Source organism: Episyrphus balteatus, chromosome 4 (genome assembly GCF_945859705.1).
Source record: "Episyrphus balteatus chromosome 4, idEpiBalt1.1, whole genome shotgun sequence".
Taxonomy (NCBI): Eukaryota; Metazoa; Arthropoda; class Insecta; order Diptera; family Syrphidae; genus Episyrphus; species Episyrphus balteatus.
This window is the reverse complement of record NC_079137.1, coordinates 77,820,063-77,835,818: the sequence shown is the minus strand read 5'-3', so window position 1 is coordinate 77,835,818 and position 15,756 is coordinate 77,820,063. Positions and strand designations below refer to the sequence as shown.

Below are 15,756 nucleotides of genomic sequence, written 5' to 3'. Positions count from 1 at the left end.
ATTAACTTTGCCTTTACTCAAAATAAAGTTGTTGTAAATCAATTTTTTTAAAATGTTTTCTTTTTTTTTTATAACTTTTCGTGCTTTTCTTCTTCTTTTCTATTTTTCATTTTAAAAGTAAAAATTTAATTTCCTGAATCCAAACTTGATACCATTGTAACTTTCTTCCTCCTATATTCCGGTACATTCAATATAAAAACCTATTAAAAATGTATAGAAGAAAAATCATGTAGCTTTTTTTCTCTATTTTTAAAAAACCATTTTACAATATTTTATATAAGAGATTCAAATTTTTTAGAAAAATAAAAAGTTTCATTTATTCATTTAATTCGTAATCTCTGCTTCAACCGAAGACTTCGCAATGATAGTACTTTTTGATGCATTTTTAATAATGAAATGTGTATTTGCTATATAAATGCCATTAAAAAAAAGAATTTTAGGAAAACTTCGTTCATCAACTTTGAACCTTCTGATATAATAGTCACCCTTAAAAAGAAAAAACAAATTATAATAAGTTCCTTGCATGATATTATTTACCTTAACAAACGGACACTTCATTGGTAAATTGCTAAACTTTTTAATATTCAACACCCATGGTCTGGCTATGGTTTTGCTTAAAAATCCTTCCATAACTTTGCACATTTCAAATTCATAAGTAAACATTTCTTTGAAATTAGTTTCTTGTTTTCTTCTCGCAAGAAAAATCAATTTAATATTAAGATCCTTAATTATGTTTGTCAATAAATGCACCTTAAGATCCCATGTATCATTATTCGCTCCAAGTGTCATACTGCAGTTTTCCAAAAATTCAGAATGGCAAAATATAGATGCTTTACGAAATTTAAATTCCATTGGTTTCTATATGGAAAATGCATATTAATCCTTATATGTAATGTGTAGTTAATATTAGAAAAATAGGTTAACTTACTGATTTTTTGGATTCGATTGCTTCCATTAGTATTATTAAAGTTAATAAAAGGACTCTGAGAGTTACTATCATCGTTCCTTCATGGGTATATTTAAATTTGAATTCAATAGAGTGAGAACACCATTTCAAAACTAAATGACGAAGATAAATTACAATATTTTAACGCTAATGACGATTCTACTGTAATGAGATCTCAGATAAAGTTCATTAATGCTTGACTTTGCTTGTATTTGTATGTTGTTAAGAATGTTATGTAGCTTTTCATGGAAAATTCGATTTCTAAATGACTAAACAAAAATGTATAAATCATTTTGACCTCCAAACAAAGTATATGCAAATTGATTTTTTTATAGAAAAATTAACATTTTAGAAAAAAAAAATGGAAACTGTATATACTTTTAATTTAGGTAGGTAAATGGTAGACAATGCAAAAAGAGTTTTTCGCTCAATCCTCTTCGTCTGTCTGTTTGTACAGCGTAAACTTCGTAAATTTTTATTTACGTGTTTTTTTATTTTAATACAAAACGTACAAAGTTTGGATAAAATTATGTACATATGTATGTATAGGTCGTTTTGAAAATTTTCAATAATTGAATTATCTTATGTATGTAGTAGACATTTTTTTGTTGCTAAAAACGTTTTTTTGCAACGAAAAAAACATAACAAATATCACCTTTAAGCTTGTTTACAGTTCAGCATTCAAAAAAATTTATTTTCAAAATAATTTTCAAATATTTCTGTTCAATGTTTATTACTGCTTATATATTATGTACTATTGGACATGTTCAGAATTCATTAAAGAATTCGAACTCTAGATAATAAAATCAGACATGACATTGCGATGATGGTGAATGCCAAAAAAGTGGGTTCTACAGTTCTCTGTCTAAATATAAATGTACCTCTAACTACAGCCTAAACTATTGAAGCTAACAGTTTTTGGGTGGTCCCCAAGAGGTGAAGTTAATTTTTTTTTTGTTCAACTAAAATTAACGATACCTGTCATATACAGGGTGTCCCACAGTCACCGCCCCAAATGAAAACCATGAATTCCTGAGGTAATTTTAAGTCGAAAAACTTAAGAGGTAATTTTCTTGTTTTCGTTCCGTTTTTGAGTTATGACCGTTTTTACAAATGAAAGTTTTTTCATTTGAATTAATTTTTTTTAAATTTTAATTCTTTATTTTTAATTCACTCAGTTTTATTTTGTTTTATTACTTTCAGTAGTATTTTTTATGAAAAAAAAACTTATTATTTTTAAGAAAATAAACTGGGATTTACCGTTATAACTTGAAAACGAGAAAATTACCTCTTAAGTTTTTCGACTTAAAATGACCTCAGGAATCCTTGTTTTAAATTTGGGGTGGTGACTGTGGGACACCCTTTATAACTAAAAGAGAAAATTTTTTTCTTCAATGCTACAAATAAGATGCAATTTTTAGACTTAAAACATGTTTTTTTTTTAACCGTTCTTTACGGTACCTGTCATAAAATATTTTTTTTTTTTTATTTCTAAATAAATCTCGTAAGAGAAATTGCAACGAAATTTTGTACAGAAGCGTTAAATTTATCGTTATTCAATATAAAAATAAATGTATCGTTATTTAATATAGAGGAAGTGGGGGCACGACCGCCTATGGGGGCAAGACAGTTTTTGTACCATGTTGTATGAAAAAATATTAAATTGGCAGGACTTTTAATATAAAATAAATGGCTTCTGGTAAGATCGATTATGTCTGTAAGTATGAGCAAGTTTGGTTGAAATCCCGAAAAGTTATAGTAAATTTTGTGATTTTTCATCAAATCGTCATGTTTTGTGTGAAAAGAAATTTGTACTTTTTTAAATGAAATATTTAAAAGTCTTAACTTTTTCTTTTTTTTTTGTAATAAAAGTTGGGACCGATGAAAATATAGCATACGTTTGTGATTATTGCAAAAAGATTCCAAATTTTAAGATAGAAGCGGTTTTATTATCAACAAGACGGTTTTTTGTTAGATGTTTTTTCAAAACGTATAATCTTTTGTTCAGTATTTAAATTTTTTTTATAAAAAACATTAAAGTTAATGAATAAACACTTTATTTTAATTAAAAGATGTTTTTCATTGGTTTTTAAGACGGTTAAACACTGAAGGGGCTGTCTTTCCCCCACTTCCCCTACAAATTTTTGGATAAAAAAATAAATATTCAAACTTTTTTGGAATATCAAATTATAGAAAATGGGATGATAATTGTTTTCGAATGTTGATTAATATTTTCTTAAAAATACATATTACAAAACTTTACAAAGTGTAAGGCAATTTTTATTTTTAATAACTTATATCTAAAAAAAAAACGCTTTTAACCATTTTAATTTTTTTTTTCTAAAAATTCTTTTTTAAAGAAGAATACAAATGAGATGTTGTACCTACTTCGTCGTGCATTTTATTTAATGTAGCCCGCGATGATGTTTTTTGATCTATCACACGTAAGATTGCTATTTTTGTTACCACAAATTAATGCAAAGAGCTAAAAATGCAATTGAATTATTGTTTGCATGCAAAAATTTGCATTCTAAGAATTTAATTTATTTAGTTATAATTAATTTGTTTGCCAAATCTTTTCTATATCACAATGTATATTTTAATACAAAAAAAAAAACGGCAGCATTTGTGTTCAACAAAAAGGAATGGGAACGAACTTTTTTAAAGGTTTTGATTAGTTTATTTAATTTAAGACCTTTTTATAAGAACTTCAGGTTCATTTATTTAATTCATTAAACGCGGCGAATAGTAACGATTAAATAATAACTTCTCCAATCACAGTAGAGTTTGCGATGAGAATTTTTTGTGAACCTTTTTTAATTAATAAATATGTATAAGTCAAATAAATGCCACTTAAAGCAAAAATTGGAAGACTCTTTCTATCAATTTTTAACTTTTTCAAATAATAGTCACCCTAGAAATAATAAAAAAATGTTAGTCTTATTATTTTAATAATAACCTAATTTATATTTGCAAACTTACCTTACGAATTGGACAAGTAGATGGAAAATTACTAAACTTTTTTAAATTCTGAAACCATGGCCTGGCTATGGTTTGACTTAAAAATTCATCCATAAGTCTGCACATTTCGAAATCAAAGGAAAATATCTCCTTGAATTCTTGTTTACTTCTCATATGAAAAAACAATTTAACATGAAGATCTCTTGTAATTGCTTGTAATAGATGACCCTGAAGATCATATGATCCAGGTGTAAAATTATAGTTGCAATTATTTACAAATTCATGATTGCAAATTAAAGAACCATATAAAAATTTAACTTGTAATGGTTTCTAAATAATAAAAATGATATATTTGTAAAGTATATAATAAGACTAAGACGAGCTTACTGTTTTTTTGCACTTGATCATTCTGATGGGGTCAACCATCCGAATGATTGGAATAAACAAATGCACGTTAAGAATCATTGTTGTTTTGTGTTTTGCTTAAAGTTTTTACATGATGAAATGAATCACTAATGGATCTAGTTTATAGAAACAATATCATAATTACTTCGGTGAAATCCGCCAAATTGAACAAATGTGTGATTTTATAAATGTGATAAATATTCCAAGCATTAATGTCTCATACCATCAAATGATGAACCTGGGTTAGTACAATATGGTCAAGTTTATATCAAACTGTAGCTCTTTTTTGTTGAATCGAACGAATGGGCAAAAATGCCTATAAGATTGAGGATGCTTTTATTTTTATCTTAGTCATATAAATTGGATCCAATCCACCGAATGCAAGAAAATAGTAAGTTTACAGCAATATTTTTCTCAAAACTGTTTTACTTATTTTTTTTAAACTTTGTCTTCTAGAAAGCATTGCGAGTCGAATTTCTTAAAGTTTCATTAATTTGTAAACCTGAATATGTTAATTATTGCAGCACCAAACTTGGATTGAATGGTCAATCATATGATGCATATGGTCATTATTAATTAATAAATCAGCCCTATTGTAAGTTTCACGTGAACAAGATTCCACACAGAAAATTTCACTTTTGCCCTAAGTTGTTCACGTTCGGACATCTCCCTGTTTTTTTTTTTTCAGGTAACAGCTCTTCTCTCACTTAAACTTTGGTGGCGAACAAGAACCTAGTTTAGCGTAAATGTAAATTCCCTTCGGCCCTTCGGGTGAAACTCATGATAGATTTTAAAATTCCGGGCGAACAAAAACATTCCACTTGAAACTCACAATGGGGCTGAATAGATCACAATAGATCTTCATGTTAAATTTATTTATTTATTTTTAAATGGCATACCATTTTTTTTATTTTTAAAATTTGTATACATAAAAACCTTTAAACCATACCAATAATTTTGAAAATTTCTTGTCACTAAATTGCATGCTTGGTTTGGAGTTTAGAAACCATTCTAAGAAATGTTTTTGTACTTTTAACAAGAAAATTTTACTTTTTTTAAAAGTTTTTACTGAAACTTATAAAATTAAATTAAAAATACAACATAAAGCCTAGTCGTATATCTCTCTTTTTCTCCACTTTTTAAATTTAAGGGGTGATTCTTGGGTAGGTATATTCTAAGAAAAAAATATGTTTATAGTAATGCTCTATCTACAGCTGATATTACTTTTTGTCAATACTCTGCGATCTATAAGGTCCATTACTCCTTGGTAGCTTTTGGGTGTCACCTTCAAGTGGGTGACACCCGGGTCCACTAAGTCTTCCTAATACTTCCAATCAAAACTAGGAAAAAAAGTACTACCATTGCAAATGGTACTGTGGAGGCAAATTTGAATTTTTGAATGATTAAATGAAGTAAAAAAGAAAGTAAAGAAATAAAAACAAGAAAATCACCATTTTTTTTTTTTTTGTTTAAAATAAAATTGCTGCACTTTACTCCTGTCTAAGTTAGCGTCCTTGTATACAAGAAGTACAGTTTGTTGTTGTATATTATCACCAACAATACCAACGGGACGCGAAATCACGAGAGGAATTTTTCTCTCGAATCAATCCAAAGAATTTTCATCCGCTTTTATCATCGAAATCGAACTTAATGCCTCTGCAGCATATAGCAGGACTGAGATGATGACTGAAAAACTTGTTGCTCGAGAGAGGGCTTTGCTATCAATTGCCTTCTCAAACCAAAGTAGCAGCGGTTGGCGACAGCAATCTTGTGCTATTCTTGGCCAGGCAGTTACCCCAACGGCAAGTCTCCAACCCAGCGAGGTCCTGTAACAACCGGAGACTGGTCAAGCCGCTCCTATTTGGCCTTAGCTCTAAATATGTCAAAGTAGCCCATAACTATGGATGCCACTATTGATTTCATCTAGAAAATACTTACGCTATTGGCCGGATCGAATGAGAAATGCCCCATTGATATAGTTTCCTCCCTTCCATCATTTGCTTACCTAGTTGAGATTTTTGTTCGATTTCACAAATCTTTGAGGATTCCTCAGAATTGGCTTGTTCCCTTACATGTTAACATTTCATGAAATTTAATACAACATTCAATTTTGTTTTAAGATTTTTATTTAAATACAAATTAAAAATTCACAAGTGAGTTACATTACAATTTTTTTTATTTTTTTTTTCTCATCACTTTTGCAAAAAGCAAAAGCAGTCGTTTGTTTGTTTGTTTTTTTTTTGTTTTTCTTTATTTTTTTTTTATATATTAATAGTCAGAAATGCTGCTGTTGAGTCTTCAATGTACACACACATCCGTCATACACGCCATCATTTCGTTAATATTTATATATTTTGTTCGAAGAAGAGAAACACCAATTAAAATATAATATCATCCTCCTTCGTAGCTGTTTTTTTTTTTTTTTTCATCTTCCATGGGTTTATACTTAAATTTACTAGATATATACGATTCTTTACGATTTCTTATTATTTTTTTTCCTTCTTATTGTTTTCATTTGTATATATAAATCAGGATATTTGTTGCATTTTTTTTTCTCTTTTTATAAAACAAAAAAATTATTAATTAATACAAAATAATAAAAAAAGATAAGAAATTAAATAGTTTTTTTTTTTTTTTTGTTTTGTTTAAGACAGAAGGATATTTTTGCTTGTTGTGTTTTATTTTTGTAGCTTTAGCCATTTCTAGACAACATCCTTCAGATCGGCAGGCATTTCATTTTTGGGATGTTTATTTTCAAAATGTTGCTTGTACGTTTTTGGATCAGGCATTTGTGACTGAAAATAGAGAGAAAAATAAAAATGTTAAAAAAGCAAAAAATACATCATTAGTTGAAGAAAGGGGCTTTATCTTTGATCACATTATTTGTTTTAACCTGGCAGAAAGCAAAATGTTAATTATGATTTTTTCATAAAAATAATTAGCAACGAGGAACTCGTCTCTATCGAATCTCCATTTGTTCGAAGTATTTCAACCGTAAATGACAACCAGAAATTTTGTAATCACATCATTATTATGATTTGAGTACATCATTAGAATGATTTACACTTATTAGTGGTTAACTGGTTTCCATTGAATTCGATTTGTTTTAAAAAGTTACAAAAAAAAAAAAAAGAAAAATTATGGTAACTCTAAGGACTTTTCTATTCATTCTCATCACATTGGTGAGATCAATCGAATGTAAGAAATCAGTAAGTTCGCCTCGTTTATATTATTTACTTCCATTTCGTCTTATCCAGAAGTTTTCCATTTATATTCTTACTAGAAATCAATGGACTTTAAATATCATGAAGTTTCGATGATTTGCAATCCTCAATATTGGAGTTTTTGTGATTTAAAAATATCACCGGGATCGAGAAATCAATCGTATGATCTGAAGGCGCATTTATCTCAAAATATAACTTCAGATTTTCATATTCTAATGATTCTTTTAATGAAAAAAAGTAATAAAGAAACCGAATACAAAGAAATTTTTACATATGATTTCGATATGTGCCAGTTGATGTTAAAATTTATGACACAAACGATAGCTGCTCCGTGGGTGCAGAATATGAAAAGGTTTTCTAATTTTCCCACTTCCTGTCCATTTTATGAGGTACGATCAATGGAAATGGAATATAATCAATTTAAACTGTTTTAATGTTTTTTTCCCTTTTTGTTTTTCTTTAAAGGGTGACTACTATATTAGAAGGCTAAAAATTAATAAGAAGGGAATACCGTTAGTTGTGATGAGTGGCATTTACAAGGCTATTAACCATTATTACATTCAAGAAGAGACAAAGAAGAATTTTGTTGCTAATGCTACTTTGGTGGCAGAAGTTATTTTTAAATGATTCTATTTGCTTAACATCAACCCAGTAATAAAGGAGAATGGGCAAGTTTGTATGAAACGTGGACGTTACGCGGCCAGGAATGAATTTTTTATTTTTTGATGTAATTAAGGTTTACATATATTGTGCAGAAGTTTTATCCCTGTGACGTATTTCAATAACGGATAAAATGCATTTTTGCATTTAACACTTTATTATGTCTCAATGTTAAAACTCAATTGTGTATTTTAAGTGCAAAATATTATTTTCTGTCATTTTCCCTGAGTCTGAAGACCTTTATCTTGAATATCCAACCACTAGAACCCAAACTATAAGCATTTTAAAACAACAAATTCAAGCCTATTTTTAGAGTTTTGTTGTTCAATTTTTTGTTACTTTGAATTGTTTGAAAACTTTCGAACCTGAAATGGTTGTCTTAAAAATCTTATATTATGAGTTCTATTGGTCGGATTGTCAAGATTAATCTCTTCATGCTTAGGGAAAATGACAGAGCATCATATTTTATATTCCATATAAAAATATAAATCAGTTTTTCCTTCATACATTGAACAATGCATTAACAATACTAATACTGCATTATCTTGCATTCTTAACGCAATACAGCGAAACGTCCATAGTAAAAGTTTTTCCTGGGCTATAATTCTTTCATTTCATACCAATTTTATTGATGGCCGCTCAACGTCCAAAATGCCCATTCTCCTTTAAAAACTAGAAAAGTTCTTGATGTACATATGTACAAAATTGATATTTTTTGTTCAATAAAAAAGTTGCACATACGCCACAGTGACCCGCATGATAATAGTTTAGGTAATAAGCTGTATTTTTGGCGACTATTTCTCAATATTCAAGGTACAAATATTCAATAAAAGCAGATATTATATCTATTATTCTTTTGTGTATGTGTGTAATTGAATATCATGATTTGTTGGTGTCGTGATACCAGGTATTTCTTATTTTTGAGTGAAAAATTTCGTCCGTTTGAACAAAAATCACTTTAAGTGGTATGTAATACAAAGTTTTTATCAAGTTTTCAGATGGGGTACTCGGCTTCAAAAGGTTAGCAGGTTTTGAGGAATATGCTATGCTTACCTCCAAAATTTAAATGAAATAAAGAAGAACAAAAAAAATGAAGTCATAACGGCAATTAATGTTTCAGACAATAATTGTGGGTTGGATGTTAAGATAGGTTGTTTTCTTATAATCTTCTACAATTAGCATTTTCTATTTTCGTTATTGTTGTTACTTTGTTAAAGTAAAAAAAAGCGCAATTCATAAAAACCAAAGGGAGAAATCTTTAAGTGTTTCGATAATTTCATAAACCTTCCCTTCACAAACAAAATTATCCTTTTATTATTATTTGAGTGAATTGTTTTTATCGAGGACATCATTTATCATTGAAGATTTCTAACTTTATCAATTATGAGATTAAAAACAAATAAACGTCAATTAAAGATGAATAAATTCAGCCAGTAAATAGTAGGCAGGTCGAAAAGTAATGCATATTTTGCATGAAACCCCATATTTTGCAGAGAATGGCATGTTTTTCGCGCATATTTAAACAAAAAATATTTAACAAAATAAGGAAATTGCACACTTTATTGATAATAGTTAGTATTTTCGTGTGGAAAAAAGTCAGAAATGCCAACCCATTAAAGTTTGATGAGTTTTCATAAGTTTTGCGATTTTAAATATTAAATCACTTCTCTTTTAAAAAATTTCTGAAACTGACATTGAAAAAGTTGCTCACACTCACAAACAACTTAAAAATTGTATTATTTTAAAATCTGGCCAATTTAGCTTATAACACCAATAATTCTTAAGTCAAAAAAATGTCTACGGACAGGTTTTTGGCTGATATACTTTTACATTTATGAACTAGGGTATGGTTTTTGCTTAGAAAATCGACAAATCGGGTTGGGCTCCTAGTGTGCCCAAAGGCAGCCAACTAAATAGTCGGTCGACAGGAAATATTTTAATTTGAAGACAATTGTGTTCAAAGCCAATTTTTTTGCTCGATCATTCAAACTTTTTGGTCGATCGATACTTAATCCTTGTAGTGTGTGCATTTTCATACAGATCAAGAAACCGACTAAACTGTAAGCCAATAGAAATTTTGTAGTGTGCGTCGGTTTTTAAAATAAGTGAGGAAACCAACATTTGTACGATATTTTAAGGACAAAATAGAAAATATGTATTTATTTTGCGCACCTTACGTAAATTTACTACCTCGAATTCTCTGTGATTTATGGTAACAATTGGCGTGTTTTTTTGGCAAAGCTATCCGCAGTTGGATTTCCCAAATATCAACATTGACCAAAAATTCATATGCACGCACCAAGAGAAAGGAAAACATAAATTTCTACACTTCATCAAATTTCTATCCGCAGCTTTGTTTAGCTTCTATTCCTATCGGCAGCTGCGTGTTGTTTTTGTAATGCATATAAACACTAACTGCGCATACGGATAGCAATGCCAAAAAAACACAGCTAATAAAAAAGAAAAAATGCATTTTAAATCATATAAGGGGATATTGTCATCGTCATTCTTAGATGTTTTTCCTTCACGCTCAGTGCAATTCTTCTGTACTAGTCAAGCTTCTAATATAAAAAGTGCTTGAAGATGATTTATACTTCCTAAATTACATTTATAACGATAAGAGCAGTCCTTTACTTGATGTGGACAAAAAAATTGAGTCTTAAATCAATATCATATGTATGTATGAATTTTAAGGTGGTCCTTATATTGCTTTTTGCCGAAATTTTCAACTGCCTAGTCTCTCGGTACAATCCGGAAAACCCCATATAAAATAATCTTAAAAAAAAAAATCAAAGGCAATGAAGTTTTGCATTTAAATTTAACGTTAAATCGGGGAGAGGAAGGGAGAGAAAAAAATAGGGAGAATTTTTCTCAGTATTTCCAACCGGATAGCGGCTATCCAACTGTATGCCCCAAGTTAAATAGCTTTTTTGTAAAAAGTGTTGAGGAAATAAATGATAAAATACCTTTTGAGACATACAAAAACTTAATTGATATAAACAGTGAAACCTTATTTAAATTCAAATTAATAAATATGACTGAGTTAAAATATATAATGAAAAACATGAACGGTAAAAAAGACTATAACGGTTTGTCAACTAGGATGTTATTGAGTGCTATGGACATTGTGGGGCCTTCTTTTTTGAATGTCTTAAACAACTCACTAAGTAGCGGAATATTTCCCGAACACTGGAAGAAGTCTACTGTTGTGCCGATAGCAAAAGTGAAGAATACGGTAAATCCAGCAGTATTTCGCCCGGTAAACATGCTTATGACAGAAAGTAAAGTGTTGGAAAAAAATTGTTCATAAACAACTACAAAGCTTTTTGGAATCGAGCAACTACTTGAGTGACTATCAGTCAGGATTTCGACAACAACATAGCTGCGAGTCTCTTTTAAATCTGGTTGTGGCACAGTGGAAAACCGATGTATGTATATGAAAAAAAGGTTGTAGTTGCGGTTTTTTTGGACCTTCAAAGAGCATTCGAGACCATCGATCGAGACATACTAGTTCAGAAACTGAGAAGATATGTTATTGAAGGATTAGAACTCGAATGGTTTAAGGGTTACCTATAAAAAAAAATCAATATACAAAAGTAGCGAACGAAATTTCTGGAAGTATAGAAGTGAGACTGGGAGTGCCTCAAGGAGCAGTTCTGGGAACACTTCTTTTCATCATTTATATCAATGATCTGGAGAAAGTTCTAAAACATTCGAAGGCTAGAATGTTTGCAGATGACACGCCTATATACATTTCGGGAAACACAGTGGGCGAATGCATCAATCAACTTAATGCTGATCTAAAAAACCTAGAAGTGTACTTCAAAATGAATAAATTAAAACTTAATGTTAATAAATCAAAAGCTATAATAATTAACGGTGATTCAACTGAAAATATAATTATCAATGAAAATAATATAGAAAAAGTAAATGAAATCAAATACTTAGGAGAAATCCTAGATAGAGAACTAAGTTTCCAGAAGCATATAAACTACATTTGTAACAAAATTGCAAAGAAGATAGGCTTTTTCCAAAGATTTCGAAATAGATTATCGCCAAGTTGTGCAATAAAAATTTATAATGTTATGATTAAGCCACATTTTGAATATTGTTCAACAATACTGTTTTTAGGTAATAATCAAATGACTGAGCGATTACAAAAGTTACAAAATCGCGGAATGAGGTGTATTTTAATAGGTTAACACCAATACAATCAATGCTAAATACTTTACAATGGCTTAGAATAAATCAGAGAACAATCATGAATGTACTTATATTTATATTTAAAATTAAAATAATATGCTGCCAAATTATTTATTTAATAAGATAGTTTTTGTATCCGATGTGCAACCATATCAGTTAAGAAACAGAGGTGATTTTAGACTACCATTTCTATCAACTAGCAGATCTCAGAATATATTGTTTCATAAAGGTTTTAAATTATTTAATAATCTGCCAAATGAATTAAAAGTAGAAAACAATGTGATAATATTTAAAAAAATGTTAATCTCATATGTAAAATCTAATTATTGTTAATTAGTATTTAAGTTTTTTCTTTATATTAGTTTTTTTTAACAAAATATTTTAAATAATCAGCCCTATCGGCAATCTCACGTGAGAAATTTCCCCGGGAGTAGGTTTCCTCTCCCGGGAATTTTTCTCCTTATCGGCAATCTCCATCGGAATTTCGTTTTCGGGAAAGAAGGTACAGCCAACTTAACAAAAAAAAAAAACTTTCGAACACATTTCTTCGAAAGTTTTGACAACTCTAATTTGATTGTATTTGTATTTAGTGCACAAAAACAATTAAAATGTTTAATAGTCAATATTCATATAATATTTTTCTTTGGTGTTGATTTGTGGATTGTTATTCAATAATTTTTTTTATTTTTTGCCCAACTTATTACTTTTTGTTTCTTCAGATGAACATGTAATTAGTTTAGTGTTTGTTATTTGAATTAAAGAATCACAGCTCTTCATCTGTGGTTTATTAAGCTTTATTTTTTTTTTGACGCAAATAACTAAAATAAATTGAGGCATTCCACAGATTTTGATCATTTCTTGGTCCAAAGCAGAATACTCTCGGAATGGTCTTCTCCAGTTCCATGCATTTTTTAAGGTTTTCTTATGTATGTTTTATTTTTTATATACTCTTTTTGCGTTATCCAGTTGCAATATCATTTGCTTTTTGTTGCCTTAAGAAAGTATATAATTTAATATTTTTACAGAATATCTATTTTGAAAGAAAAACACGTACATTTTGGCTTCAAAAAATCTGTTCCCTATAAAAAATATGATGGAAATACTTCGGGGGAGAAAGTTCATTCCCGATAGGTATTTTTGTGTGGGATTTTGTTCCTAGGAAATTGTTCCATTCAAAAAGTATTGCCGATACCGATTTTTGGAACTAGAGAAATTTTTCCAGGGAAAAAGTATTGCCGATAGGGCTGAATAGCTAAAGCTAAATAAAGAATCAAATCAAATCAAATAAGAACCACCCTAACGTGCCCACATATATAGGTATTTCCCAAAATAAAATCTTTTGATTTACCGAACTGAGCCTAGAGCTTTCAATAAAATTTTCCCATTTAATTAAAGTAATATGTATTTCCCCCGAGAGTGTTTGCCTAGCTATTTCACCATTCCAAACCAATTTATTTAATTTAATTACAAACAATTGCTTGAAACTGGTTTTGATTAAATCAAAACATTCAAATCTTCCCAAAACAAAATTATACATAAATAAGCTTCTATGTCTATCACAGATAAATAGAAAAATTTAATCATTCTCCTAAAAAAGTCTTTTGTTATTTCAAAGACACATCCAAGACTGATTCTTAATAAACTGTTGACCTATATAAAAGAATTTTTTATTCTTCAACGAGTTCAAGGCTGATTGATTTGTATAATATTAATTCGCATTTGATGATGATGATTTATTATTCACATTCTCTCTAATGATGACTCCATAGAAATACACAAAAAAGCGAAAGTATTTTTTTATTTATTTCAATGCAACGTAGCCAAATTTAAGAGATGAGTAAGGTATACACTCTAGCCTAGAGAATGCACACAAAAGGGGAAGCAACACTTAAATACGAGATAAGTGCAACGAAAAAAATCTTCAAGTTGATAAGGAATTACTTCAATTTTAATGCAAAAAAAAAAGAAAAAAACCTAACAAAATTTGAACTCGAGTGGAAGAAAATCCTCTCCAAAAGGTCATGTGTCACTGACAAATTGAAAAAAAAAGAAAGAATAGATTTTTTATAGGTCAACTAACTGTACAAAAATGAAAAGCCACCAAAGACAAGAAAACTCATCATCATTTTCTTCCTCCGCCAACGTAAACTTTTGTGCAATTTTCAACTTCGACAAAAAGAAAGAAAAACCTAACCACTCTCAATCGTGCACACATCTTTTTTCTAACCATGTGTTTGTTAATTTATAGAAAATACAAAAATGAAAACCAAATCCAACCAAAGGCATTAGTCAGACTTCTTTTGGAAGCAAGAAGCAATCAAAATGAAGCAAGAAAATTGATGAATCTAAAATGGTTTGTAATTTTCATTTTAAAACTAAAAAACTTACCTTACAAACAGCACAAACGTGGACGAGTGCTTTTTGTGCAGCCTTTTTCTGGTCGGTTGCACTGTGTCCTTGTTGCTTCTTCATTTTGGCCTGTTTTTCAGCTGCTTTAGCTTGCGATTGGATTTTTTGATGTCCTCGGGCCATTTTTTTTCTTTTTTTTTTATTTAAAATCTAATCAACGATTGAAAAATTGCTATTAACCACAATAAAAATCGTATTGAATTTCAACAAAAAAAAAATTTTAGTCAAGTTTGCGTTTTTTTTTTGGTCTTTTTCGTCGAACAAAAATGAAGAAAAAAAACTTACCTAATGATTTTGTAAAAAGAAAGATTTTTTATATCCGAAATTATTTAAAAACTATTGGAATGATTTTCCCCAAAACCACTGCAGACAGGTTTTTTTTTTTTTAGATTTTTTTGTTTAAAATATTTGTTGGGGGGAAATTTACTACGAGAGAAAATTTTTTTTACTTTCTACTCGTTGAAGAAGATGAATTCGCACTCGCAATCAATTTTTTTTTTCTTCTTCTATATTTTTGTCATACAAACGTATGGTTTGTTGGGTGTTGGAAAGAGATAGATAGATGGTGTTTTGGAAGAATACAGAAATGTGACATGTTGGGAATAATTTGGTAGATGAAACGGAACACATTAAAAATGGTGTTCAGAAAATTGGTGAGGGAGCAGGGGTGTTATTGAGGATTTTTTTTATGGTTTTTTTTTTACAAAATAGTATTTTTTTTAGAATCTGCCAAAGTTCATCGAAAAGATCAAATTACAATGATCATCAAAGTTTTTGCCACAAGAACCATATTAAATTTTTTGTACAGGTTTTTGATGTGCAGAATTCGAATCTGAAGTCAGAAAAAATCTATTATGGTCAATACAGACGTGCAGTTTTTTCCCTGCAGCAAAATAAAATAACACGGGCTCTTATGGGAGAAAAATCTGCATGCAGCGCAGAGCTGCA

General features: G+C 29.4%; 1 protein-coding gene and 1 long non-coding RNA gene across 3 annotated transcripts; both read right to left on the bottom strand.

Annotated features, from left to right (window-relative positions):
• Window positions 1-215: 215 nt before the first annotated feature.
• Window positions 216-858, bottom strand: LOC129920226 (uncharacterized). The gene is made up of 3 exons (XR_008773211.1): window positions 751-858; window positions 538-688; window positions 216-486 (listed from the first exon to the last, which is right to left on the bottom strand). It is a non-coding gene; the product is annotated as an uncharacterized LOC129920226 (long non-coding RNA).
• Window positions 859-6,420: 5,562 nt separating this feature from the next.
• On the bottom strand, window positions 6,421-15,315 carry LOC129918932 (zinc finger protein 706-like). 2 transcript variants are annotated; one of them, XM_055999700.1, is made up of 3 exons: window positions 15,094-15,315; window positions 14,788-14,980; window positions 6,421-7,107 (listed from the first exon to the last, which is right to left on the bottom strand). In XM_055999700.1, exons 2-3 carry the CDS (start codon window positions 14,929-14,931, stop codon window positions 7,015-7,017), a joined length of 237 nt encoding a protein of 78 aa, XP_055855675.1. In that variant the 5' UTR covers window positions 14,932-14,980; window positions 15,094-15,315; the 3' UTR covers window positions 6,421-7,014. The 2 variants fall into 2 exon arrangements, with proteins under 2 accessions (XP_055855675.1, XP_055855674.1); XM_055999699.1 differs by having other exon boundaries at window positions 14,788-14,958; window positions 15,094-15,314.
• Window positions 15,316-15,756: the final 441 nt, after the last annotated feature.

What these genes read in the sequence shown, in the direction of transcription:
- LOC129918932 (XM_055999700.1), bottom strand. Translation starts at nt 14,931, where the DNA reads ATGGCCCGAGGACATCAAAAAATCCAATCGCAAGCTAAAGCAGCTGAA. An exon ending in ACGTTTGTGCTGTTTGTAAG is followed by an intron (nt 7,108 to 14,787) that starts GTAAGTTTTTTA and finishes CTCTATTTTCAG; the next exon opens with TCACAAATGCCTGATCCAAA.